At 40.9% G+C, this 27,429-nt stretch overlaps 1 protein-coding gene across 2 annotated transcripts; it reads right to left on the reverse strand.

Moving 5' to 3' along the window:
• Positions 1-19,059: 19,059 nt before the first annotated feature.
• LOC111784589 (putative ethanolamine kinase) lies at positions 19,060-25,447 on the reverse strand. Of its 2 annotated transcripts, none has more exons than XM_023665239.2 (11): positions 25,099-25,447; positions 24,817-24,908; positions 24,589-24,695; positions 23,232-23,337; positions 22,336-22,407; positions 22,081-22,172; positions 21,850-21,934; positions 19,840-19,945; positions 19,681-19,747; positions 19,507-19,599; positions 19,060-19,406 (listed from the first exon to the last, which is right to left on the reverse strand). In XM_023665239.2, exons 1-11 carry the CDS (start codon positions 25,239-25,241, stop codon positions 19,266-19,268), a joined length of 1,104 nt encoding a protein of 367 aa, XP_023521007.1. In that variant the 5' UTR covers positions 25,242-25,447; the 3' UTR covers positions 19,060-19,265. The 2 variants fall into 2 exon arrangements, with proteins under 2 accessions (XP_023521007.1, XP_023521006.2); XM_023665238.2 differs by having other exon boundaries at positions 22,285-22,407; positions 25,099-25,446.
• Positions 25,448-27,429: the final 1,982 nt, after the last annotated feature.

A 27,429-nucleotide genomic window follows, 5' to 3' on the forward strand; every position in this document is an offset into this window, starting at 1 on the left:
AAAAAAAAAAAAAAAAATTAGTTAAGGAAATTATGCATAACAAAAATTAAAATTATTAAAAAAAAAAATTATTCACGTCCAAAACGACTTATTTATGTGCAACATTGATAAAGCTCGGTAACCTTAAATTATCTGGAAATAAAAAAAAAATATAAATTGTGATATAACAATGGGTTGCAACAAAGAGATAATAAATAAATTAGAACTTGAAACGATCCCGTCTAGAACAAAATATCTAATGAAACTAATTTTCTATCAATCCAATTTTGTGTGCTTGAAGGGTAAAAAAAACTCCTATAATAATCAAGAATACTCCGAGCCACACTAAATGTTGATTCAAAAGCTACACTAGACACTAGAACAGTTAAAACAAACAAATCAATCTATAATAATTCAAACAAACAAATTCTTCATTAACAACAAACAAGAATTGTAACATCCCATCATGTGGTGTATCATGATATCCATGTTTTTCTCATCTAGATGGGATGCCTGGTGTCACGATCATGTTCGTTCAAGGCGTGTTGCCCATGGCCGCATGCCCATGACAAGCCCAACCCTTTATGTCTTTTCAATATTCTAGTGTTTTACTTTTGTATTTCTAGGAAGTATGACGTTTCAGAAATATCATGTCTAGGCCTACTAGACATGAAATGCCTCAGAATGTACTATAGAGGGATACGACTAGTTGTCAACTTCTCCCTACCCAAGGTTATATATTGTGAGCCATTGTTATTTCTCTCTTGCTTGCTTATATAACGTCTCTTTCGAAAATCTCTCTCTGCCCTCATTTTCTAAAACCTTATCTTAAAGTTGAGGCTAGAGGCTCGAGCATATGTCGCTTGGCCTTAGGCGACGCAAGAACGAATTGGCTTAGCTCACTTGTCGTTGGAAAGTGAGTGCCGCACAATCGCAAGTCCACTGCCTTCAAAAGTGCAATTGTGACAAGTGGTATCAGAGCTTTGTAAGCTCCGTGAAATAGCAAAGACCGAAAACATGTCAACGACAAAGTCGACACCCAAATCACAAGCCGATTGGCTTACTTTAATAGAGGAGGAAATGCTGTTCCTCAAAGAAGTCCCTGACACAATCCGCTTCCTGGAAGCATGGGTGACAGAATTGAGTGGAAAAGTCGTAGAAATCGACGCAATGGGTAACCGCCTGGATGGGTTGCCAATTGCAGAACTGATGTTTCGAGTGATCTCACTCGAAGAAAGAGTTGCTCCTACGAGCAGCCCAAGACCGTCTGGTAGCCCCGATAGCTCTGTCGCGCACAAGGAGGGACGTAGCGAAGAGTTTGACGTGCTACAAAATACAATGATGAGTTTGTTCAATGGATTAGTTGACAAATTCAAAACAACGATCGATGAAATCCAAGAAAAGATGTCCGTCATGAGCACCCGAATTGAGGTGACCATGAAAGCCGTGGAGAACGTCTCGGCTGGGTAAACTAATACAGGATCCAACAAACTGAAGTTCCCAGACCCTAGATCTTTCAAAGGGAACCGGAATGCCAAAGAGTTGGAGAACTTCATCTTTGATGTCGAACAGTACTTCAAAGCCACACCGGCTTGTACCGACGACATAAAGGTGACAGTAGCCTCGATGTATCTCGTAGACGACACCAAACTTTGGTGGCGTACGAAGGTGCAAGACATCGAGAATGGATTGTGCACCATAGACTCGCGGGAAGACCTCAAAAGAGAGTTGAGGGACCAATTCCTCCCAAAAAACGTAGAGCATCTATGGAAAAACTAATAGCCCTAAAGCAAACTGGAAGCATAAGGGACTATGTCAGACAGTTCTCGACCCTGATGCTAGGTATCAGGGGCACATCAGAGAAGGACAAGGTGTTCTTCTTTATAAATGGGTTACAACCGTGGGCCAAAACAAAAGTACACGAGAAAAATGTCCAAGACCTAGCTACCGCAATTACCAGCGCCGAGAGACTCCTGGACTATGGGAATGAAGCGGGTTACCAAAGAAAAATAACGCAGGCCCCAAACACTGGGGGCAAAACATATAAGCCGCCTCATTGAAATGGAAGCCCCAATAGGCCAAACGGAAGTAACGACAGACCAAGCGTGTGGACAGATAGATCTCCTCAGAACAATCAAGCGGGGACATCTCGAGGACCTTACCCTCAAAGGAACCACCCGACGACACTGTTACAATGTCTGTTGTGTAGAGGCCCCCACAAAATGTTCTACTGTCCTCATCGGGCCTCTCTCAGTGCACTCCAAGTGTCCATTCAAGAGAGCAACGACACAAGAATCTAGACTATGCTAGACAAGAAGGAAGATCAAGACAACCCCCGAATGGGCGTGCTCAAATTCTTGTCAGCCCTCCAACGGAAGGTCGACCCGAAGGAGATAATAGAGAAAGGGCTTATGTTTGTGGATGCGACAATAAACTCTTGACCAAGCAAGAGCACCTTGATAGACTCAGGAGCGATCCATAACTTCATCGCCGATCAAGAAGCACGAAGATTGGGACTCACCATAGAAAAGAACCCTGGAAAAATGAAAGCTGTCAACTCCGAGGCCTTGCCTATTGTGGGAGTTTCCAAAAGAGTTCCCTCCAAATTAGGGGCTTGGACAGGAGAGTTAGACCTTGTCGTGGTTCGCATGGACGACTTTGACGTGGTACTTGGGATGAAGTTCCTCTTAGAACACAAAGTTATCCCAATGTCACTGGCGAAATGTTTGGTGATCACCGACCGCAACCCCACAGTAATACCTGCAAGCATCAAGCAACCAGGTAATCTTAGAATGATCTCAGCTATACAATAGAAAAGAGGACTCGCACGAGAGGAACCTACATTTATGACTATACCACTGATGGAAGAAGTGACCACTGAGGAAACTATTCCAAGCGAAATCAAGAAGGTACTAAACAGTTATGCTGACATAATGCCAGAGAGCTCACCACAAACATTACCACTCCGTTGAGGCATTGATCACGAAATTGAACTCTCCCCGGGGTTAAAATCCCAGCGAAGAACGCGTACCGGATGGCTCCCCCTGAGCTAACCGAATTGAGGAAACAATTAGATGAGTTGTTGACAGCATGATTCATCTGCCCGGCAAAAGCACCTTATGGAGCCCCCGTAGTATTCCAGAAAAAGATGGATGGGACGTTGCGTCTGTGCATAGATTATAGAGCCTTAAACATGGTGACAGTACGCAACAAATACCCACTGCTGATAATATCCGACTTGTTCGACCAATTTCACGGGGCCAAGTACTTCACGAAGTTGGACTTACGATCAGGGTACTACCAAGTACGTATTGCCAAAGGGGACGAGTCCAAGACGACGTGCGTAACAAGATATGGGGCCTTTGAGTTCTTAGTAATGCCCTTTGGCTTGAAAAACGCCCCAGCTACGTTTTGCACGTTAATGAACCAAGTTTTCTACGAATACTTGGATCAGTTCGTCATAGTATACCTCAATGACATAGTCGTATACAACACAACCCTAGAGAAACACAAGGTGCACTTGAAGCTGGTGTTTGACAAGCTGCAGCAGAATTAGTTGTACGTCCAAAAAGAGAAATGTGCCTTCGCACAAACATGCATTAACTTCCTTGGACATGTCATCAGTTGTGGACAGATCGGCATGGATAGCGACAAGATAAAAGTTATCCAAGAGTGAAAGATCCCTACTTCCGTATCCGAGGTGCGATCGGCATGGCAAACTACTATAGGTGGTTTGTCGAAGGGTTTTCACGGCGAGCCGCCCCATTAACAGAGCTTCTGAAGAAAGACCACCCTTGGTCGTGGTCAAATAAATGTCAAATGGCCTTTGAAGATCTGAAGTCAACCATGACGAGGGGTCCTGTCCTTGGGTTAGTAGATGTTACAAAGCCATTTGAAATAGAGACAGATGTTTCTGACTTTGCCCTAGGCAGTGTCCTTATTCAAGAAGGCCACCCCATCGCTTATGAAAGTCGAAAGCTCAACGATGCGAACCGGAGATACACCATCTCCGAAAAGGAAATGCTGGTTGTGGTCCATTACCTACGCGTCTGGAGATAGTATCTCTTGGGATCACAGTTCATAGTGAAGACGGATAACAGCGTCATTTGCCACTTCTTCGATCAACCAAAATTGACGACAAAATAAGCCCGGTGGCAGGAGTCGTTGGCGGAATTCGACTTCAAATTCGAACACATGGCAGGAAAGAGTAATCAAGCAGCCGATGCGCTGAGTTGGAAGGGTGAACATGCGGCCCTGTTCATGTTAGCCCATATTCATTCAAGTAAGATCGATGGATCGATGCGTCACAAAAATCCATCGGCCAAAGCCATCGTCGAACTAGCTAAAGCTGGGAAGACACGACAGTTTTGGATCGAGGGAGACCTTCTAATGACTAAAGGAAACAAATTATACATCCCAAGAACGGGAGAACTGAGGAAGAAGCTCATTCAGGAATGTCATGATACCTTATGGGCAGGACACCCTGGGTGGCAAAGAACGTATGCCCTAATAAAAAAAGGGTACTTCTGGCCGAATATGCGGGACGATATCATGCAGTACACCAAGACATGCCTCATCTGCCAACAGGACAAAGTCGAGAAAGCCAAAGTCTCGGGACTCTTGGAACCTCTACCTGTGCCAACATGACCTTGGAAAAGTGTCTCTGGACTTCATAACACACCTCCTAAAAGTCGGAGAATATGACGCCATCTTGGTTATCGTAGATTGGTTCTCGAAATATGCGACGTTTGGTCCCACTCCCAAATTATGCTCGGCTGAACTAACAGCCCAACTATTTTTCAAACACGTTGTCAAGTTATGGGGCATTCCGTCGAGCATCATCAGTGATAGGGATGGTAGATTCATTGGCACATTCTGGACCGAATTATTCGCCTTCTTGGGAACGACTAAACATCTCTTCGAGCTACCATCCTCAAACCGATGAACAGACGGAACGGTTGAACTACTTTCTCGAAGAATACTTACGTCACTTCGTCGACGCTCGCCAGAAGAACTGGATACAACTACTAGATGTTGCCCAATTCTGTTTCAATTGTCAAACGAGCTCGTCTACGGGGAAGAGTCTCTTCGAAATTGTAAGTGGACAAGAACCGGCCTTACCACATATTATTGATCATCTTTATGGAGGGAAAAACCCTCAAGCTCAAAACTTCACAAGAGAATGGAAGCAGACAGTAGATATAGCCCGGGTATATTTAGAGAAAGCTTCCAAGCATATGAAGAAGTGGGCAGATAAGAAGCGTCGCCCCCTCCAATTCCGAGCAGGAGATCAAGTCCTCATCAAGTTGAGACCAGAACAGATCAGATTTTGCAGCTGAAAGGACCAGCGACTAGTTCGAAAATATGAAGGCTCGGTTGAAGTCCTTAAAAAGATCGGGGCTACCTCCTACAGAGTTACGCTACCCACATGGATGAAAATCCACCCAGTAATTCATGTGAGCAACTTGAAGCCTTATCACCCTGACCCAGACGACGACCAGCGAAATGTAATGTAACGACCCTAATATTTTACCTATTTAATCTAAGGTCATTACTACACCTTGAAATGCATAATATACATTAAATGGGCCCTATTCATAAATGCGACTTACTCTCGCCTGTCGCCTTTTATTACCTAATGAAAGAGAAACTGATTACAAGGAAAAAAAGAAAAGAACATTATTGAAAATAAAGGGAAAGTGACCAAAACCAAATGAATGTTTTATTCTACCTATGGTTTATTATGCAAAAATATTTCAACTTATACTAACTTATACTAATGATGCAAACCGAATTCAGCCTAGACTACGAAATGGAAAAAAAAAACAAACAACTATCCTATACTAATCTATACTAACCTTCTCGTTTTTTCCACTGTTTTCGTTCTTTCCAGGTCATTTCGGGGTGGCTGAAGGTCGGGGATCAGTTCTCTGGCATCCCAGCCCTCGGCCGCCCTTTGTGGGTTGTGTGCGAGCGAAAACTTCGGTGTTCGCTGGAGTTTTCGGCTCTGCCGACGACCCCCATTATTATTATTATTTTATTTTATTTATTTATTTATGTTTTTTTTTTGGTTCCGTTACATTACCTACCCCTAAAAAGAACTTTCATCCTCGAAAGTCTCGAACTCGTGGATCAACTCGGGATATTTTTCCTTTATTTCCTCCTCTCGTTCCCACGTAGCTTCCTCGATTTGGTGGTTACGCCACAATACCTTAACAAAACCTATATTTCTATTACGTAAGGCTTTCACTTCTCGGGCTAGGATTTTAATCGGTTTCTCCTGATAACTTAAATTTTTCTCGATTTCGAGAGGTTTGTAGTCTATTACGTGCGTAGGGTCTGCAATATATTTCCTTAACATGGACACATGGAATACATTGTGTACGCTTGAAAGCGAAGGTGGTAAAGCTAGTTTGTAAGCTACCGAACCTACTCTTTCCAAAATTTCGAACGGTCCAATAAATCGGGGGCCTAACTTCCCCTTTCGTCCGAATCTTAGAATGCCTTTCATAGGAGCTACTTTTAGGAACACTGGGTCTCCCTCTTCGAACTCTAAATTCCTACGCCTAACGTCGGCGTAGCTCTTTTGCCTACTCTGTGCGATACGCATTCTTGCTCAAATTTTCTGTACTGCCTCATTGGTGATGTGGACCAGCTCGGGTCCTACAAGTTCTCGTTCTCCTACAAGTTTCAGCACAATGGGGATCTACATCGTTTTCCATACAACGCTTCAAAGGGTGCCATCCCGATGGTTGCTTAGAAGCTGTTATTGTAAGAGAATTCCATTAAGTGCAGTTTAGTGTCCCATCTCCATGTGAAATCCATAACGCATGCTAGAAGCATGTATTCCAGGATTTGGTTTAACCGTTCCGTTTGGCCATCCGTTTGTGGGTGGAAGGCGGTGCTAAAGTCGAGGTGGGTACCCATCACTTTTTGGAGTCCGCGCCAAAAGGCCGATGTGAAACGAAGGTCCCGATCCGACACAATTGACACCGGTACCCCATGCAACCTCACAATTTCTTTCACATACAATTGGGTCCAATTGTCTACCATATATGTTGCCTTACCCGGTAGGAAGTGGGCCGACTTTGTCAGACGATCCACGACTACCTAGATTACCGTATATCTCTTTAATGTTTGGGTAGGCCTACTATGAAATCCGTGGCAATGTTTTCCCATTTCCATTCCGGTATACTTAGAGGTTGTAGTAGCCCGACGATTTTCTACCTAGGGGCTTTTACTTGTTGGCACACCAGACACTTACTCACGTACTCTGCGATATCCTTTTTCATACTTCGCCACCAGAAGTGTTGTTTCAAGTCTTGATACATCTTTGTTCCACCTGGATGTATCGAAAGGTGAGTTGTGTGCCTCAGTTAGGATTTCATTCTTTATTTCGCTCATGGGTGGGACACATAAACGTCCTTGACATAATAATCCGTCATCTGTTGACTTAGAGAATCCGTCCACTGGGCCTACCTTCAATTGGTCTAGGATTTTGGTTTGGCTTGGATCCCCATGTTGTGAGTCTATGATCCTTTGTCTGAGCGTGGGACGCACTGTCAGTCGAGCTATTTGGGCTGCAACTTCTTCGGTTACTACTGCTATGTCAGCCCGTTCGAAATCAGTTCGCACTCGTGGCTCCCTAGTGATGAGGGTCGACGAGTGTACTGCTTTTCGACTCAGTGCATCAGCGACTACGTTTGCTTTTCCAGGGTGGTACTGGATGTCTATGTCGTAATCTTTTACCAGCTCTAACCATCTACGTTGTCTCATGTTCAATTCTTTTTGCGTGAACAAATATTTTAGGCTTTTATGGTCCGTATAGATCCGGGTCTTTTCGCCATACAGGTAGTGTCGCCAAATTTTTAACGCGAACACTACTACTGCCAGCTCCAAATTATGTGTAGGATAGTTTTTCTCATAATCCTTTAGTTGACATGGTGCATACGCAACAACCTTGCCATGTTGCATCAGTACACAACCTAACTCCTTTTTGGATGCATCACTGTAAATCACGTATCCCACAGAACTCTCTGGAACTGTGAGCACTGGGACGAATACTAGTCTTTGTTTAAGCTCTTGAAAGCTGGCCTCACAAGTATCGTCCCAAACAAAAGGTACACCTTTTTTTGTCAATTGGATGAGAGGCGTGGCTATTCTAGCGAAGTCCTGGACAAACCTTCGATAGTAGCCCGCCAATCCCAAGAAACTTCGTATCTCGGTGAACGTTGTTGGGTGCTTCCATTTCGTGACCGCTTCTATCTTATTGGGATCTATGAAGATTCCGTCTTTAGACACCACGTGCCCCAGAAACGAAACCTTTCGTAGCCAAAATTCGCACTTGGAGAATTTGGCATACAACTTGTTCTCCCTTAGGATAGTTAAGGCTTTGCGAAGGTGCTCTTGGTGTTTTAGGTCCGTTTTCGAGTATATCAGGATATCGTCTATGAACACGATCACAAACAAGTCTAAGCACTCTTTAAATACTCTGTTCATTAATTCCATAAATACCGCTGGGGCATTGGTGAGACCAAAAGACATCACCACAAACTCGTAGTGGCCATATCTGGTTCGAAAGGCTGTTTTTAGTACGTCTTCATTTTTAATCTTAATTTGATGATATCCTGATCGAAGATCTATTTTAGAGAACACTGTCGCCCCACGTAGTTGGTCAATAGGTTCTCAATACGGGGTAACGGGTATTTGTTCTTTACCATCCTCTTGTTTAATTCCCTGTAATCAATGCATAAACGCATTGAGTCGTCTTTCTTTTTGACAAACAACACTGGCGCACCCCAAGGGGACACGCTAGGTCGAATGAAGCCCTTATCTAACAGGTCTTGCAGTTGTGATTTAAGTTCTTTTAGTTCTGCTGGTGCCATGCGGTACGGGGCCTTAGAGATGGGTCTCATTCCTGGTTCCAGATCTATTCCAAAGTCTACCTCTTGCGATGGAGGAATTCCCGGGAGGTCCTCCGGGAAGACATCCATAAATTCGTTTACTATGGGTACTGTATCTATGGGTTTTTTCTTTCCTTTTGTGCTTACTACACAGGCTAGAAACGCCTACCCCCCTTGTTGTACCAGGCGTCTCGCTTTTATCATCGATATTATTTTTGGGGTGGTACCTGTGGAGGTTTCTTTAAACAAGGTAAGTCTGTTGGGAGGTGTGAATATCACCTCTTTCTTATGGCAGTCTATGCTAGCAAAGTTTTCGACTAGCCAGTCCATTCCTAGTATGACGTCAAAATCTGTCATATCTACTACCTTTAAGTCTATGTGGATGGTTTGTCCTGCTATTACCATTTGTCCGTCCTTTACTCTATTTTTCGTAACTAAGTCTACCCCTGCTGGGGTACCGACCGACAATACATGCATTAAGGGTTCTACTACAAACCCTGCTTGTTTAACAAATGGTAAAGCAACAAAGAAATGGGTAGAACCAGAATCAAATAATGTCAACGCAAAGTGTTCTAGTATAGAAAGCGTACCTGTCACCACGGTGCCAGATGTTCCCGCCTCTTTACTGGTCGTTGCATATGCCCTGGTCTGTGGGCGGGTTTGTATGGTGGGCTCCCGAATGACCAGTCCTCTAAGGGGTTCCCTTGGATTTCCCGAGCTCCTTGTAGGGCAAGTTCTGGCCACATGACCTGTATGACCACAGATATAGCACATACCTGAGCCCACCAAACATCTCCCAACATGTTGTTTTCCACAGTTACGGCACAGGGGCTTCTCCATTGCTAGGTATCGGGCCATTAGGGGTGGAGCTGGTGGCCTACTCTGATATCAAGGTCTTTGGGGCGGTGGTTGGAATTCTGTGGTTTCAACCTCGATAGGGCGTTTCCTCCCTATGACAACCGTTGGTTCTGTTTTCTTTTCCTCTAGGGGTTCCTCTAGGGCCTTGGCCGTTCTTAGGGCCTCTTCATAGGTTTTTGGGTTAAAGGCCTCTAACATGCGGCGGGTCTTCGGGTTCAATCCCAACACAAATTTTTCTGTCTGTTTCTCTTCAGTGTCAGCTAATGACGGTGCAAACCTTCTCAATCTCATGAAGTCCTGATCATACTGATCCACTGTGCGATCACCTTGGGTTAAGTTGTTAAATTCTTGTTGTTTCTTTATACGGGTTTCCTTTGGATAATAATATTTTAGAAAGGCTTCCTTAAAGATTTCCCACGTTGTAACTCCCTCGCCCGGGTTGATGCTCTGTTTATTATCCGACCACCACACTTATGCATCTTTTTGTAACACATATGTCGCACATGCCACCTTATGTTCATCAGGGCATCTCATTGATTCAAATGTCGTTTCTATGTTTGCGATCCACATCTGAGCCGCTGTGGGATCTTCCTTTGAACCTACAAAAGGACGAGGGTTATACCGTCTGAAATCCTTTAACCAACTCGCACCCCTATCTGGATGCGGGTTGTTGACCAGTTGTATGGCTACCGCATCCACCGGTTGCGGGGCCGCCGCGTTGGCTGGTTGCATGGCCACCGTTGGCTGGTTGCGTGGCCACCGTTGGCTGGTTGCGTGGCCATTGCCGCAACTTGTTGCGTAGCCAACAACGTGGCCTGTTGTGTGTCTAGCATGGTTTGCATAGTTTTTTGGAGGGATTCCAACAGTAACTTTGTGGCGGGGTCTAACCCGGCCTGTGGTGCAGCTTGAGGGGGCGGGGCATATTCAGGAGGGGGTCCAGCTTGTGGGGGAGGTGGGTATTCAGAAGGTGGTACGGTTTGTGGGGGAGGTGCGTATTCAGGAGGTTGTACAAATGCATATGGTCCGGTAGTCGACCCCTCTTGGGAAGAGCTTCTATCGGCTTCTCCTCTTCCCCCTCTCCTAATGGGAGGTCGTCCTCTCCCTCTCCTACCTCTTCTACGTCCTCTGTGTGGCATGGTTCTAGAAACCAAGAGAAGGATTCTAGCTAAGTTTATGACTTACTTACACATTCCTTACATCCTATCTAATAATTCATATAGAAGAAAACATAACTATCATAACGTAAAACGTAAAGACATGCATTACATCAGTTCACATCACAACACATTTTCATACAGTATCATGTCATGCATCATTTATAGCCAACAACATTAAATATATCACAAAGCTCATACATCCTTCATCCTACTTAAGGTATACCTGGCAACGACGAGTCACCGGTAATTGGACCGTGGAACATGTCAAGGCTACTCTATATGCTAGTCTACAAGATCTATAACCTAGAGCTCTGATACCAACTGTAACGACCCTAATATTTTACCTATTTAATCTAAGATCATTATTACACCTTGAAATGCGGAATATACATTAAATGGGCTCTATCCATAAATGCGACTTACTCTCGCCTTTTATTACCTCGTGAAAGAGAAAATGATTACAAGGAAAAAAAGAAGAGAACATTATTGAAAATAAAGGGAAAGTGACCAAAACCAAATGAATGTTTTATTCTACCCCATGGTTTATTATGCAAAAATATTTCAACCTATACTAACCTATACTAATGATGCAAACCGAATTCAGCCTAGACTACGAAATTAAAAAAAAAAAAAAACAAACAACTATCCTATGCATGTGCCACGGTCCTGAGGTGTACGATGCCACCATTGTTATCACATGGGTGCCTTGCCCTTATCTGCAAAAGTAAAGTAGCACGAGGCTTGAGTATTTCTAGAATACTCAGTAAGTGACCCCCTATCGGGGTTATGCAACAATCACATGCAATGAAATGATGGGACCTATCGTTTCGTTTCGTTTCATTTCGTTTTCCCTACGGTGCAATCCTAACGGGTAATCGTGGACGTGTACCATATACTCTACACAGCCCATACGTGCGAGTATGGGCTCACCAGCTAGTTCGCACACCGCTGGGCCACTGTCTTTATCCGGCGGGCATACTCTGGGAGCCCCTTATGCCGGGACCCGTTAAAACTAGAACCGTCACGGCAGCGCTATGCAATGCATAACGATCGTTGTCCTGCCATTGGATGTACGCTTCCGTACCCTCGTGATGGGATGGGGGTATCCCCTAGATGCATGAACACACACAATGCATGAGGTCCCCCTATTACTACATTTATCTTTAATGACCATAACCCCCCTGTCACGTTCCATGCTTCATGTCATTCGCATTTTTAGTTCACATTTCTATCGAGGTTATGATTCCAGACAGTTTACCGTGTTTCATGTCATACAATTCATGCTGTTCACATTCACATATTCCATACAAACATGGCATAATCATTCAAGGACCACATATCGTCACATGCATAACCTATCACATCAAACTAAGCAGCATACATAGCATACATACACGTTCACATGTCTTCGTACTTAAGCATATTAAACTAGCATACAATTTAATGACACGTGCAAATCCACGGGCACATGACAACATACAGCAAATAACGCGTAACCTACGATGGGTGAGCCACTTACTTGGTAGGCCTTAGCCGAAGTACTCCCTAGAATATAACGTAAGCTTCTAGCTCCTCGTGAACGTTCTACGCCTCCGTTGGTGGTTGGTTCCTATCGATTCATTCGTCACTTTCGTTAGTGTTTCACAAATATAATTAATTTCCCAACTTGAATTTGTGAAATACGACCTTAAAATGTTCCATTTTTACCTTAAACAGGGCTGAAACTAGGTCTGGGAGGGTCGAAACGGTGTTAAACGGGCTGGAAATAGGTTTTCCGAGCCGAATAAGCCGCCGGAGCCGAGGGGAGCCGCACTGCAGACGTGCCACATGGCACAATCAGAGAGCAACGCGTGTGTAGGGGTCTCGGGTCGAGGCGCGGGTTATCGGGTCGCTCGCGGGTCTTGGGCCGTTCGCGGGTGATGGGTCGTCTGCAGGTGATGGGCCGTTTCGCGGGTGAAGGGCCGTTCGCGGGTGAAGGAAAGAAGTGCAGGCGGGCTGGCTTGAGCGTTTAGGCCACGAGAACTGTCAGGATCTGGGCCGACCTAAGGGAACTGGGTTCGGTTTGGGTTGCGAGATCCGGCCCTCGGGTCGGACTTCGTCCTCTTCGCCCGACTGCCTGCACGATTTTCTGGCGGCCTTTCTCTCTCCTCGACAATGTCGTCTTAACGTCCTTTTCCCCTCTTTTTTTCTCCATTCCCAAGACTCTTCTTCACCCTAACCCCGTTTTTGGTACAGATCTTGTTTGTAAGGGCCTTATACTCCCGGATCTGGAGGAGTTCGGAAGTCCGACGTTCCGTCTTCCTTGCCGACAGTGTTCAGTGTAAGGGATTCGTCTAAAACCTACCCCTGATGTGTGTAAAGGGTTCTGGGATTACTTTTGTGATGTGAAATGGAGGTTTTGACGTCGATCTCGTATGGTTCGGCTTCACCGGAGTTCCGTCGGGGTTTTCTGTTCCTTCTCATTTTTTTCACTGTTTTTGTTCTTTGTAGGTCATTTCAGGGTGGTTGAAGGTTGGGGACCGGTTCTCTGGCATCCTAGCCCTCGGCCACCCTTTGTGGGTCGTGTGCGAGCGAAAACTTCGGCGTTCGCCGAAGTTTTCGGCTCTGCTGACGACCCTTATTATTATTATTATTATTATTATTATTTTGTTCCGTTACATTATATTGTGTTGTCCCCCATTGGTTGGGGAGGAGAACAAATCACCATTTATAAGGGTGTGGAAACCTTCCCCTAGAAAACGCGTTTTAAGGCCTTAAGGGAAAGCCCGAAAGGGAAAGCCCAAAGAGAACAATATCTGCTGGCGGTGGATCTGGGTCGTTACAAATGGTATTAGAGCCAGACACCGGACGATGTGCCAGCCTTCTCACTGTTCCTCAAAGGGGGGTAGACACGAGGCGGTGTGCCAGTAAGGACGCTGGTCCCCAAAGGGGGGTGGATTTGGGGGTGGTCCCACATCGATTGGAGGAAGCAAAGAGTACGATCGAGGACGCTGGGGCCAGAAGGGGGGTGGATTGTGATGTCCCACATTGGTTGGGGAGGAGAAAAAATCACCATTTATAAGGGTGTGAAAACCTTCCCCTAGCAGACGCGTTTTAAAGCCTTGAGGGGAAGCCCGAAAGGAAAAGCCCAAAGAGAACAATATCTGCTAGCGGTGGATTTGGACTATTACATGTAATCACAAGACCGAGCATCGATCTGAAACAAAGAGACAGCAAAGAAATAGAGGAGATCCTAGCTGATAGGGTAGAAGATAAAGAAATAGAGGAGATCCTAGCTGACAGGGTAGGAGATAAAGAAATAGAGGAGATCCTAGCTGACAGGGTAGGAGATAAAGAAATAGAGGAGATCCTAGCTGACAGGGTAGGAGATAAAGAAATAGAGGAGATCCTAGCTGACAGGGTAGAAGATAAAGAAATAGAGGAGATCCTAGCTGACAGGAGGAGATCCTAGCTGACAGGGTTAGGAGATAAAGAAATAGAGGGTAGGAGATAAAGAAATAGAGGAGATCCTAGCTGACAGGGTTAGGAGATAAAGAAATAGAGGGTAGGAGATAAAGAAATAGAGGAGATCCTAGCTGACAGGGTTAGGAAGATAGGAAGACTCGTACGGACAATTCGTGAATTCCTTGTCAAATGGAAGAATCTCCCTACGGAGGAGGGAGGAAACCAACTGGGAACGCGCCGAAGATCTGGACTCCGCCGCCACCCACATCACCAGGTTCGAAAGTAGTCGGTTGACGGGTTAGGAAGATAGGAAGACCCGTACGGACGATTCGTGAATTCCTTGTCAAATGGAAGAATCCCCCTACGGAGGAAACTAGCTGGGAACGCGCCGAAGATCTGGACTCCGCCGCCACCCACATCGCCAGGTTCGAAAGTAGTCGGTTGACAGGGACGTCAATCAATTAGGTGGGGGAGGATGTCACGGTCATGCTCGTCCAAGGCGTGTTGCCCATGACAAGCCCAACCCTTTATGTCTTTTCATATTCTAGTGTTTTACTTTTGTCGTGTTGCCCATGACAAGCCCAACCCTTGATTTCTTTTCATATTCTAGTGTTTTACTTTTGTCGTGTTGCCCATGACAAGCCCAACCGTTTATGTCTTTTCATATTCTAGTGTTTTACTTTTGTATTTCTAGGAAGTATAACGTTTCAGAAATATCATGTCTAGGCCTGCCAGACATGAAATGCCTCAGAATGTACTATAGGGGGATATGACTAGTTGTCAACTTCTCCCTACCTAAGGTTATATATTGTGAGCCGTTGTTATTTCTCTCTTGCTTGCTTATATAACGTCTCTTTCAAAAATCTCTCTTTCAAAAATCTCTCTTTCGAAAATTTCTCTCTGCCCTCGTTTTCTTAAACCTTCTCTTAAAACCGAGGCTAGAGGCTCGAGCATACGTCGCTTGGCCGTAGGCGACGCAAGAACGAATTGGCTTAGCTCACTTGTCGTTGGAAAGTGAGCGCCGCACAATCGCAAGTCCGCTGCCTTCAAAAGTGCGATTGTGACACCTGGCGCCAGCTTTAGCGGAATGTTCATGTTTTCCTCATTTAGGTTGGATGTTGTGCGCTAACTTTAGCATGATGACATATTTCTTGATTTCCTCAAGTAGATGGGATGTCCCGTACCAATTTTAATTGGATGTCATGTTTTCCTTGTCTAGATGAGATACCTTGCACCATGTTTAGGGGATGTCCGTCCATACTTGCAAGTTCATCCTACCCATGTTAAGATGTCTCGGTCACGTTTATCGCAGGATGTCACATTCATGTTGTTTACCGATCATGTGACCTTTTAAGTCTTCATAGGGAGTAGTCATGAGGCATGATGAGGATAGCTACTACGTTGGTTGACTACATGACTCATAATACAAGACGTTAAGAAACTAAGTTGGTTGACTACATGACTCATAATACAAGACGTTAAGAAACTAAGATAAGTTTCCCATTAGCATAAGAGAGTATATTACCTTAATCATGAACCAAGAATACTCACATGAGAATCTATGAAATCGAGGAAGTTTGATGATGGCATGACACTCATGAAAGACCATGTATGAAATGTTGAGGCTTAAGAACCTCATGAACTTAATGTGATGCTCCAAGGTCAAGGACTATGTCAAGAAGGATGACAATAAGAAAATGCACAACCTTTTAAGTCTTGGCTACCATGATTTGAAGACTACTAGGTGACATTCTAAACCACCTAGGATCTTTCATACTTCATAATCATAGGGCCACGTCATAGGGGACACAAGGGATTTAGGACCGCCGGTTATAAGGCAAATTTGGATTTAGACCAAAGGGGATGTCAGGGCCTCTATATGTCAAATCCGAATTTTGCCTAAGGGGATGTAGGGGTACTAACGAGCCTAATTCAAATCCTAATCCAAGAGATGTTGGAGGCACCATGGACCAAATTCAAAATCCAAATCCTAGTCCACATCCAGATGTCTCCGAGATCAAGAGTACTAAGGGGAGTATCTAAGGTACAATAAATAAGTACCAAAGACAAGGTACAATAAATAAGTACCAAAGACAAGAACATGAAGAACATGAAGTATCAAGATCCAAGGAAGAACATGAAGAAGTATCAAGATCCAAGTTCTCAAAACTATTACCCAAAACCTCAAAACTAAGGTCCTTAGACCAGAACCATGATAAGAACTCAAATCTCAAAAACAGAATCTAAAGACCCAAGTTCTCAAGATAAGAATAAGAGCATGACAAGAAAAGAGTGTGGTACCCTAGCATTCTCCATAAACACAATTAAGGGTCGAAAGTAGGCTACTTACCGGGTATTTGTAACTCCATGTTTTCTATGTTTTTCAGGTTATCAAGAAGGAGCTGGTAGAGGAAAGTCATGCCTAGTTTTCAACTATTTAATCTTTGAAGTCGTTTTATTTATCAGGCTCAATGTACTCAAACTCATGCACTTTATTTTGTATTTTTAAATAAAATGTATTTTACATTCTATATCCTTTGTATTTTAAATGAAAAGTGTTCGTTATACTTTACAAGTCGGTGGATTTCATTATAATTGAAGGTATATTTTATGGTTTTTGTTAAGGATATTTAATACTAAATTATAGTTTATCATATATATATCATATTTGATATTTTATTATAGTCAAATATTTTTTTAGCATACGTATGTCCCATTTTCATTTATTACTATTTTCATATCCTTCTAATTTATTTAATTATAAATAGATAACTTTCACACCTGGCATTAGATTAAGCCAATTAATTTATTTCTCATGATTTTTGTTCCAATTGGGGAGGAACAAATGAAAGAATTCTTAGGAAGGAACTAAAAAGAAATAACCACACCAAAAAAAAATTAATTTTGAGCTCAAAATAGGTCATTTTTTACTGATCAGTATTTTGAACAAAAAAAATTCTTTTTTTTATTTTTTTATTTTACCGTTAAATGTACAAAAATATGAAGATCAATTGGGTGATGCTTTCATCCGCTGGCAATGAACTTCTATGAAATGGTTTCACGAGATTTAGCCAATTGTGGGTCAGGTCATATCGTATAAGGTGTAGGTTCAGGTAATCTCGGTGCTCCGAAGACGGCGTCCCCAATGCCCGAGGCCGGGTTCTTGACGGCAGTAGTGCTATCAATGCCGGGTTCTATAGTCGAGTTCCAGCTATTAGTTCAAAAGCGATTACGAAACTTGACAGTCGTGTCCTCGTCGTCTGACCAATTGGCTCGGACACCAGACCGCTTCTCGTAGAATCGAGAATGAAGTTTTCATTCTGTACATGCCAGATCATGAATTAGTAACTGCATCCAATCTCCAAAAAAATCCCAATTGTTTCGAACTTTCTCTTTTTGGAATGGAATATTTACGGAACTCTTTCTTTTCTCAGATTCAGGGTAAAAAAGTACTCCATGAAAAATGATACCCTTTAGTCATAAAAATACGAGCACATATTCTTGGGATTTATGCCCTAAAAACTCGTAAATACTTGACATGTAGACGAGTGATATAGGAAAGGACATAGTAGGGTTAATCTAAGTAAGCTCAAGACCAAATAAGTACTCAAAAGGGTTTAGACATGCTCCAAGGGAGCCAAATACAACACATTGAGAGTCGATAAGAGCTCAAATAGACCAATTATGAACAAAGAGGTAGGGTCTTTTAAGGTAAATCAAATTGTAAGAACTCAAGATTAGTTGATCGAAAAAGTTGGCGACTTAGCCATGTGGTAAATAGCCTTATAGAATTTGATTAAAAAGTACAGGTGAAGTTCTTATTAAGTATTTTATACTCAATCATGCTACTTTTCTGTTTCAAATGATTCGTGAAATAACCATCACCGGTGGGAATGCTGTAGATTCGTGCAACTAAAGGGGATCCATAGATCTGTGTCAAATAGTCTTATGGTCTTTTGTTTTGAATTTTGTATCCCACTATATTTGAGATTTCTTTTGTATTTAACTCACGTGGATTCTAAACTTCAAAAAGCTGAGGATGAAGCTGAATTTATCTCATCACTAAAATGAAGATCGCAAAAACCTTGATGGTTTGTTCTTTAATTTTTTTATGAGTGATTATGTTTAGTCTGTGAGGCCAAAGTGACCTCATCAACAGAGGGAGGATTTTGGGAATATGGTTGGTTTTCTCCGTCTTCTTATTAATCCTTTAATCTGGCGTGTTAATCACATAAACGAAATATTTTCTGTCATAAATGGTGCCAATTGTTGTTTCTAAAATTTAAATAGGGAAAAAAAAAACATCATATTCACATGACAACAACAAAAACTTTGAGCATAAAAGGACATTTATACTGAGAATAACTTAATATATACAACAAAATACGACTAATGATAAATATACAAAATATATAAATAGATAAAATATATTAAAAAATAGCAACAAAATACGACTAATGATCAAACTTTTGTGTTTTATATTCTTTTTTAAAAAAACATAAACAGATTTTGTTTTAAAAATACCTTTCAATGCGAGTCTTACAACATTCTAACATTTCATTGCAAATCTTAACCGTTTTAGAACAAAAATTTGTTATAGATGATTTGTAAGTCGCTATTTGTGACCCAAATCAAACACGATTGTCACTTCTATCTATTATTATACAATCTATGTTCTATGCTAAGGTTGAGATGAAACAGATATAGTAATAGATATAGATACCTCAACCACTTAGTCCTTTTATCATCAACAATAATAGTAAGAAAATACCTTCCAAATCTATTATAACTCACGACGAATTATTAGAATACAAAAGACCACTTTACAATAGATAAGAAACAAAACCAGTAAACAAAGAATTGCTTACATGTTTTATAGAATGTGAACTGATTGCCGATCCTACTCTCCTCCCAATTGTATCTTCTAAGCAGGTTCACAACCCAATCCTGATCGAGAAAGGAAAGATCTTGCCAATGAGCAATATTTTTCCTTCTGCTTTTTATATTCGTTGTATCGCAGGAAGAAATAAGCAAGGTAATCGAAATCGATCGGGGACATCCTTGCCTATAAAGCAGGAGGATAAAACGCAACATTTTGGTCAAATAGTTCATGGTTACTGTTGTTACTGAGAATAGAAGGGCAGTGAATGGAGTAAGGTACGTACCTGTATAAGCGCCCATAAAGCCCAATATAAGTGAGAAGCTAGCATGAAGGTGTTTGACTCCACGTACAGAGCTTCAAGATCTTTTTGAGAAACCTTTCACAAAATTACACTACTTCTGATTAGTATATGAATCATGTAGGAACACAAAAGCACATATAAATCATGTCAACGCACCTCGTCTGGTTTTTCGGGATGCAAATAATGCCTGAAGAAATGATACTGTTCCTCCTTGGATGGATAACTGCTCAACCATTGGTAAACTAAAAGTCAAACTCGAATGTTCCTATATTTTAGAATGAAAATTTCCAGATGAAAGGAAGGTTATGAACCTACCAGCTATAGTCACAGTCATAGCCGGCATATTCATTGAAGTGATTACCAATGTCAAAGCCTCTGTAACTGTATGATCCGTACTCGAAATCAATTAAGTAGAGTCGTTCTGTACGTTTGTAAGATGCACAATGAGGTCAATAGGATGAGCGTATTATTGGAGGAAAGCACAGAAATCAAACTAAGACTCGCAACCAATCCTTGGTCGTCAAGTTCCCTCTCACTATTCTGAGAAAATAAATTAGCTAACCAGAAGAAGATCCAGATATGAAGTCCTATGCCAATGTTAAACCACACATACTACCATTTCATCTACTCCCACATCTCCTAAGTTGTACATTCTCAACGGTCAAAGCCACTCTATATTGTCCCTTGCACAGCTAGAGTTTTTTTTTTTTTTTTCTTTTTTTTCCTTTTTAACAAGAAAAGAACTTTCTTATTGATGGAATTTAGAAGACTAATGCTTAAAGGATATAACTCCACAAGGAAGTAAAATAGAATTTTAAAAAAAAAAAAAAAAAAAAAAAAAAGAAGCCCAAAATACCAACATAACTGATAACAAAACTCTAATTAAGAAAGCCAAGAAGATAAAGAAACTTGGAGCCCTAAACGAAACAAACTTGGCAAGACTGAAGCAAGGGCAATGAGAAGAACCACACCCCACCAAGCGAGATAGAACGACACTAAAAGTAAACCACAAAAGGAAGGCCACTAAAAAAACGCTGCCCTTAGCCCACCTCATCAGAGAGGGCAAAACCACCAAAAACAGAGGACCGCAGCAAAGAAGCAAATTAACAACTTAAATAGAAGTAAACTGCAAAGGCCCAATAGGATCCCAGGTTAGACAGCTTCCTTCACAAAAGGACAAAAGAGGAGGAAAAAAACCCTTTGACTGAACTAAAAGAGACTACACACAAGCTGACAATTTAAACCCTCTGAAAAGGCAGAAAATATCCAAAACAAAATCTTCAAAAACGAACCCTGGATGAAACAGAATCTAACTTGCAGTAGTCGGAGAATGAGGGATTTCATACACTTCAAGCCCACATCTAACAATAAAAGAGGAAAACTTCTCAAGCTTTGAAAAGGTTTATCGATGGCTTGATCTTCCACAATTTCCTTAAAATCCATTTTAGTGAGGTATTAGGAAAATCTTAACAGCTAATTAACTGATAAAAAGAGAGAGCCCATATCTTCTAGGAAAGCCCCCCAAGGGGAGGGACCACCCAAAAACCTTCTAAATCTAAACTACTAATGCTAATATCAGACTCTTTATCAAAATCCTCATCCAAATCCTCCCTCCCAATCTTGATATTTATATTCCTTCAAGTCCATCATTTGTCACATTAATAACACCAAACGACAAAGATAGAACCAAAGAAATGAGAATCTTTCTGATTTAGATCGTTGGGAGGCAAACAGTTGGTATAAAATCATACGAGGGGTAAAAAAACCTAAAACCTCTCCTCCAACTAAAATCATTTCAGAGAAGTATTAAGAAATCATTGGGACATGCAGAAATATTTATTTTCTACGGAGGAACTTCTTAAAGCCATCACTTCAAACAGGTAAAAAGCTAAAACTTAAATAAGTAAAACCAAACCAAGGAAGAATTACTTAACTTTGATATAAAATCTCCCCTTGCACAACTATTTGGAAAGCAGAAAAGATTTAATTTAGATGATGTCGCTTAAGAATTACTACAAATTGAAGAACCAATCAGCATCTAGTCCAACTCCCACCTCCTAATAACTCAGACTACCGTTTCCTATTGTTCATAAGGCATTAACATCCTTAATACTTGCGATATGATAGCCCATCCTCGTAATTCATATCATAAAGAAGGGAAAAAGAAAGCGATATGAAAAATAGAAAAGGATAAGTAAATGTGAGTGCATGAGGGCACGAGGGGAGTACACATGTATTGTTATATGAACGAGGAAGTAATGCATGGTAATGGAGAATTTGAAGGAATCAACAGAAGAAATGGAATATATTATTGTAAGGGGTTACCTTCTTCCTCATTTAGCATTATGTTCCCAGAAAGCAGGTCATTGTGGGCAAACACTACGGGGGAATTGAGGAGGCTCGTTAGTTCCTGTTCAATTATGATGAGTTGCATCAATAAACAGGACTCTGTTTCTAAATACATATATGTGTATGATTAACAGCAGTTCGTCACTTGAAAAGCAATCAAAAGCTACTACAAATATCATTAAAAAAGTTTTCATTGGAAGAAACTACCTTAATTTCAAGTACTTCATTATGAATTTCCTTAAATGAAATTGTATCATATATACTTTGCTTCCCAGTATCATCAAATTGCAGTGCAGAGGCTGAAACTCAACAATGAGAAACATGAAAGCCAGTTCAAAAGAAAACAGAATGCTTAACCGCATGAGAGGTCCTCCAACCAGAAGAAGCTTGTTCTTGGTCAAGAAAAATAACCTTTCTCGTAAAATTTTAAAATTTCGTTCCATAACTCGGGTTCTTTAGAACCTGGAATATATACTTTGTGGAATTTATTAAGCTGTTTAGCAATTTCCGCAGCTAGCTTTGGCTTTCTCATATCTGCAGGACCAAGCGAAGGTAACAAAATATTTGTTATTAATCATAGGTTACAAAAGATACCCCCATAGAGATAGAAAAAAAGGTTGGAAAGATATGCACTTGATACATGAGAACGTTAGAGATTGAATGGGGAAAGCACTTTCAAGATAAAACACACATGCAACTCTATTGATGACCAAAAGTTGGACAACTCAAACTACGGGTTACAAAATCCAAAAATAAAAAATAAAAAAATAAAAAATAAAAAATTGATTGCCTGCACCAAACCAGGGTATAGGTCGATTTAGTCCATTTGTTAGTGAACTAAAGCAATTCGTCTTTTTAATTGACCTCCAAAACAAACCAATTTCATTTTAAACTCAACTAATGCATATTAAAGTATCCTCCACAATATTACCCTCAAGTCTGCGGAAGCCACACATCCCCTATGACAGGCTACAATTCTCAAAGCCACACATCTCCGTGACAGGCTAGCATTTTCGAAACTCCAAACAATATCCTCGAACCCAATCAAGGGCTATTTGAATTGTTACTATTACTACTGGAAATTTTTAAGAATCTCAAGAGCAATGTTCAAATCCCAACCCACAAATGGCAGCTAAACGTGAAACACAAATTTTAGACTAAGATCCAACCATTAAAGATGGATATTATAAAATTAACATTTAATTTTCTGTCTACATAGATCTTAACTACGAAAATTTCAATGCAGCCACTAGAGAATGAAAGGCTATATAATAATGTAGCAATCTTCAACATTGAATGCTAGAATTGGATTGTCTGCAGATAACGTCTAAATCAGATAGATTCTGAATGTTTCTTACCTGATGGTTCTAGGGTTCGTGCATGAATAAATGACTGCACCATACCATTTTTAAAAACTCCAAGAAGCTTGGCACCAAATCCTGCAGCTGAAAGATATTTGATTGCCTAAAACAAGATTTCATGAGATTACAGAGTGAATAACATGATATAAGCAAAAGTCACCCGCTACAAGGGAGGGGAAGTCAAGTGAGAAATAAACAATGAGTAGCATTATTTGGACAATCAAATTCAAGATAAAAATTAAAAATTCATCGTTTGATTAAGACAACACTCTAGATTTTAATGAAATCCAGACTTTCCTGAAACCTCTTGATTCAAGACCCATAAGTAAGGAGGGTAAGATCATAATACTAGAAGGAAAAACCCTACGAAAGTAAAATGGAACGAAATATATAGGAAATTGTGGAGGAGAGAAAGAAGATAAGGATTTAAGAGATTCAGCTATAAGACCTACACTACACCGTCAAAGAGACCGCAACAAGTCCAATCAAATATCAAAATCTTGAAAGTCACAAGATCTTACCCAGGCAATTTGCAATCTCTCTCTCAAGATTAGGATTTTCCTCATAGAGACGATAACTTAGACTCAATTACAGACAGAAAAACAATAGACACTCTCCTTAACAAATGTGAATTAATTACAACGAATAAGTCTTCGACACTCGTATATATGCATAAAACAAAAGTTAACAGAATATTGCCTATCTTAAGAGTTGTATACACACCAACCAGAACACCAAAAACAATTTTACTGATCATTCACAAATTAACAACATTACTAGTAATATATAACCACTGTTGTAAATGTTGAATCAATACTCTGGGAATGATTACAAGATAGTTAATATACATTTGAATTCTGAACCAACACAAATGAGGTTTGAGCATGATAGATTTCTTCTACGTCAAAGCTATAATTCTTGATTATCATGTAACCATGACCGAACACCAAATATCTCATGAGAATATTTTCAAAGATAGCTGAAATTTAGCTTTCTTACTTATAACATATGTTGGTTTGTAATTATAGAGGTGAATAGAGATCAATATCGAATTGCTAACTGCTAGAACCATGCATCCAGAATCCGGTAGCTTTATCAACCTTACAGCATACCTAATAAATGAAACCTATATATCACCGTTCCATGGTAAGAACGGTTAGCTTTTGATTTACAGAGTATGCAATTAGATTGTTCTAGGGCGTACTGTGCTAAAAGATGAAACCCCATGCCCGCCAAGGCAGAGGAAAAAAGGGAAAGACGACCTAAAGAACACAGACTAAAACCAAACACTTAGCGTACACAAGGAACGGATAGTTAAACACTCAACAGTCGATAAAAAAGCGTCGCAAGTCACCTGCAGTTCCCTGTCACGATTAATAACATAATCCGTGTTAGGTCCATATAGTCTGACGGTGACAGAAACGCAACTACCGCTTTCCTCTTTCACCGTAACCTTAAGCACTGCAGAAGTCAGAAAAACAAATTCCACAAGCAACAAAGAAATCAGTAACAACCGCAACCTCGAACACAATCTTTCTTTCACCTAATTGAACGAAGAAACACATTGCAAGCAAACACTCACGTAGATTAGTGATTCCACCAGAGACCGTTTCAACAGAGAACCGAGAATTATCCAGCTCCGACCACTCGTTGAACAGATCCTTACATAGCTCGCTACAAGAAAAACAAGAAAACGATTCAGAACAAAAAGAAACAAACAATATTACAGAATTAGCTTCAGTAACCGCATTCCGCGAGCTCCAGAAGGTAGGAGATGAAACTATCAAGTTCATAGAAAAACAAGAAGAAAAAAAAAAGCAGGAAAACACGACAAACACAATTTGAAAGAGGAATTGATACGAACATGATGCGAGGGGTCATGGCGGGAAGAGGAAGAGAGAGGTCGACAGAAAGAGTAGATAACCGATACGACTCGGGGTTGCCTTCTCCATCTCCTACAGCTCCTCCCAAATCCAGAGAGCCATTGTAGATCTTCTCTGCTCCCATTATTTCTCAAGTTTTTTTTTTTTTTTTTTCTTTCAATGAAAAAGAACAAAAGGAAATGGATTCACAAATTCTCCGAGAGATTTGCGAACACAGTGGCGGTGATTATTTCTTACTAGAATATATCCTCCATCAACGATTCTGTCTTCTCTATGACCCTCGCAGCGATTCTCCACCATACGACCATATGACTGAAATGTCCCACTTAACATTCCTTAATATTTCTAAGTTGGAACTTTCTTTTATTAATTCTGACTTACAACAAAATTTTATGGTACATTTTTAATAATTTGAAGTGAAATATCTTTTTCCGAAAAGGGCTCGCGATGTTGCTTCATCCACGTTTATGAGAGCGCGAACGATATATTAAATATAATATATACATAAATCCATATTTTTATAATTAAAGAGTATGATGAAATGATTTGCAATAATTTAAAAAGAAAATCAAATTAGTGTCCCTACCAAACCTCCGAAATATTTGTCACACTTTTACTGGGTGCAAGAACCCCTATAGTGACAAGACATCAAATACTTTGGAGTAAGTGGAAGAGAATGTTTGATTGGGTAGCTAGCATGTAATTAATTCATTATTTCGCACTAGCTAGCATGTAATTAATCAGTTATGTTAATTATTTTTTTCAATGCATTTAAATTTTATAACTAACTACTCATCTAAAGTTTTTGCTCTACATCAAGTTCTTGATCCAACTATTCATTCGTTTCATAATATTTGATCGTCTGTCCTTGTTTTAGCTCGAGCTCTCTACTTATGACGCCTCTCGAATTCCTATTATTGACGGACCTCCTTCTCCATTTGTACATTTTTCATTTTCCAATGAAGACTTGGATTTTTAGGTATCAATGCAGGTCTCATGGTATTCTGACTAACCTTTACCTATTTTATTTATTTATGCTTATGAATTTAGGATTGGTATGTAAGATTCACTCTCGGTCACATACGACCCGTCCACTAGACACTCTTCTAGTAGTCTAAAATAATTCATAACCCAATGATCAGGAATACTCATGTCTCTAACTTATCACTCAACATGTCAGCCAGGAGGTTATGCGAGGTTTAATAGACTAATGGGCGACATGCCCTTCCAACCTATCCTCCATCCAACCTTTATTTGAGGCCTAATCACGGCTAGAGTTCGTTTGTTGAACTTCTAGTGGCTTCTTCATCGTACCATCATACAAAAGGGGTATTTTCCATACATTTCCATACATGACACATACTATGATTGGATCATAAGCATAAACTAGTAGCACACACCAGACGTAACAATCATGAATCCCAAACATGCTTGTATTCTACTCATGCGAACATACATGCAAATAACATTACTCATGTAACGACCCAAATCCATTGGCTAGAGTTCGTTTGTTGAACTTCTAGTGGCTTCTTCATCGTACCATCATACAAAAGGGTATTTTCCATACATTTCCATACATGACACATACTATGATTGGATCATAAGCATAAACTAGTAGCACACACCAGACGTAACAATCATGAATCCCAAACATGCTTGTATTCTACTCATGCGAACATACATGCAAATAACATTACTCATGTAACGACCCAAATCCATTGGCTAGAGTTCGTTTGTTGAACTTCTAGTGGCTTCTTCATCGTACCATCATACAAAAGGGTATTTTCCATACATTTCCATACATGACACATACTATGATTGGATCATAAGCATAAACTAGTAGCACACACCAGACGTAACAATCATGAATCCCAAACATGCTTGTATTCTACTCATGCGAACATACATGCAAATAACATTACTCATGTAACGACCCAAATCCATTGGCTAGAGTTCGTTTGTTGAACTTCTAGTGGCTTCTTCATCGTACCATCATACAAAAGGGTATTTTCCATACATTTCCATACATGACACATACTATGATTGGATCATAAGCATAAACTAGTAGCACACACCAGACGTAACAATCATGAATCCCAAACATGCTTGTATTCTACTCATGCGAACATACATGCAAATAACATTACTCATGTAACGACCCAAATCCATCGCTAGCAAATATTGTCCTCTTTGGGCTTTCCCTTTCGGGCTTCCCCTCAAGGCTTTAAAACGCATCTGCTAAACGCATCTGCTAGGAAAAGGTTTCCACACCCTTATAAATGGTGGTTTGTTCTTCTACCCCCCTTCGTGGC

The sequence above is a fragment of the Cucurbita pepo genome, chromosome 2 (assembly GCF_057944985.1).
Source record: "Cucurbita pepo subsp. pepo isolate OVF chromosome 2, ASM5794498v1, whole genome shotgun sequence".
Lineage (NCBI taxonomy): Eukaryota > Viridiplantae > Streptophyta > Magnoliopsida > Cucurbitales > Cucurbitaceae > Cucurbita > Cucurbita pepo.

Excerpts from the sequence above, each read along its gene's own strand:
- LOC111784589 (XM_023665238.2), bottom strand. The coding sequence starts at position 25,241 with ATGGGAGCAGAGAAGATCTACAATGGCTCTCTGGATTTGGGAGGAGCT. Across the intron at positions 23,338-24,588 it reads ATCGTGACAGGGAACTGCAG|GCAATCAAATATCTTTCAGC; the intron begins GTGACTTGCGAC and ends ATCTTGTTTTAG. Across the intron at positions 19,748-19,839 it reads TATGACTGTGACTATAGCTG|TTATCCATCCAAGGAGGAAC; the intron begins GTAGGTTCATAA and ends ATGGTTGAGCAG.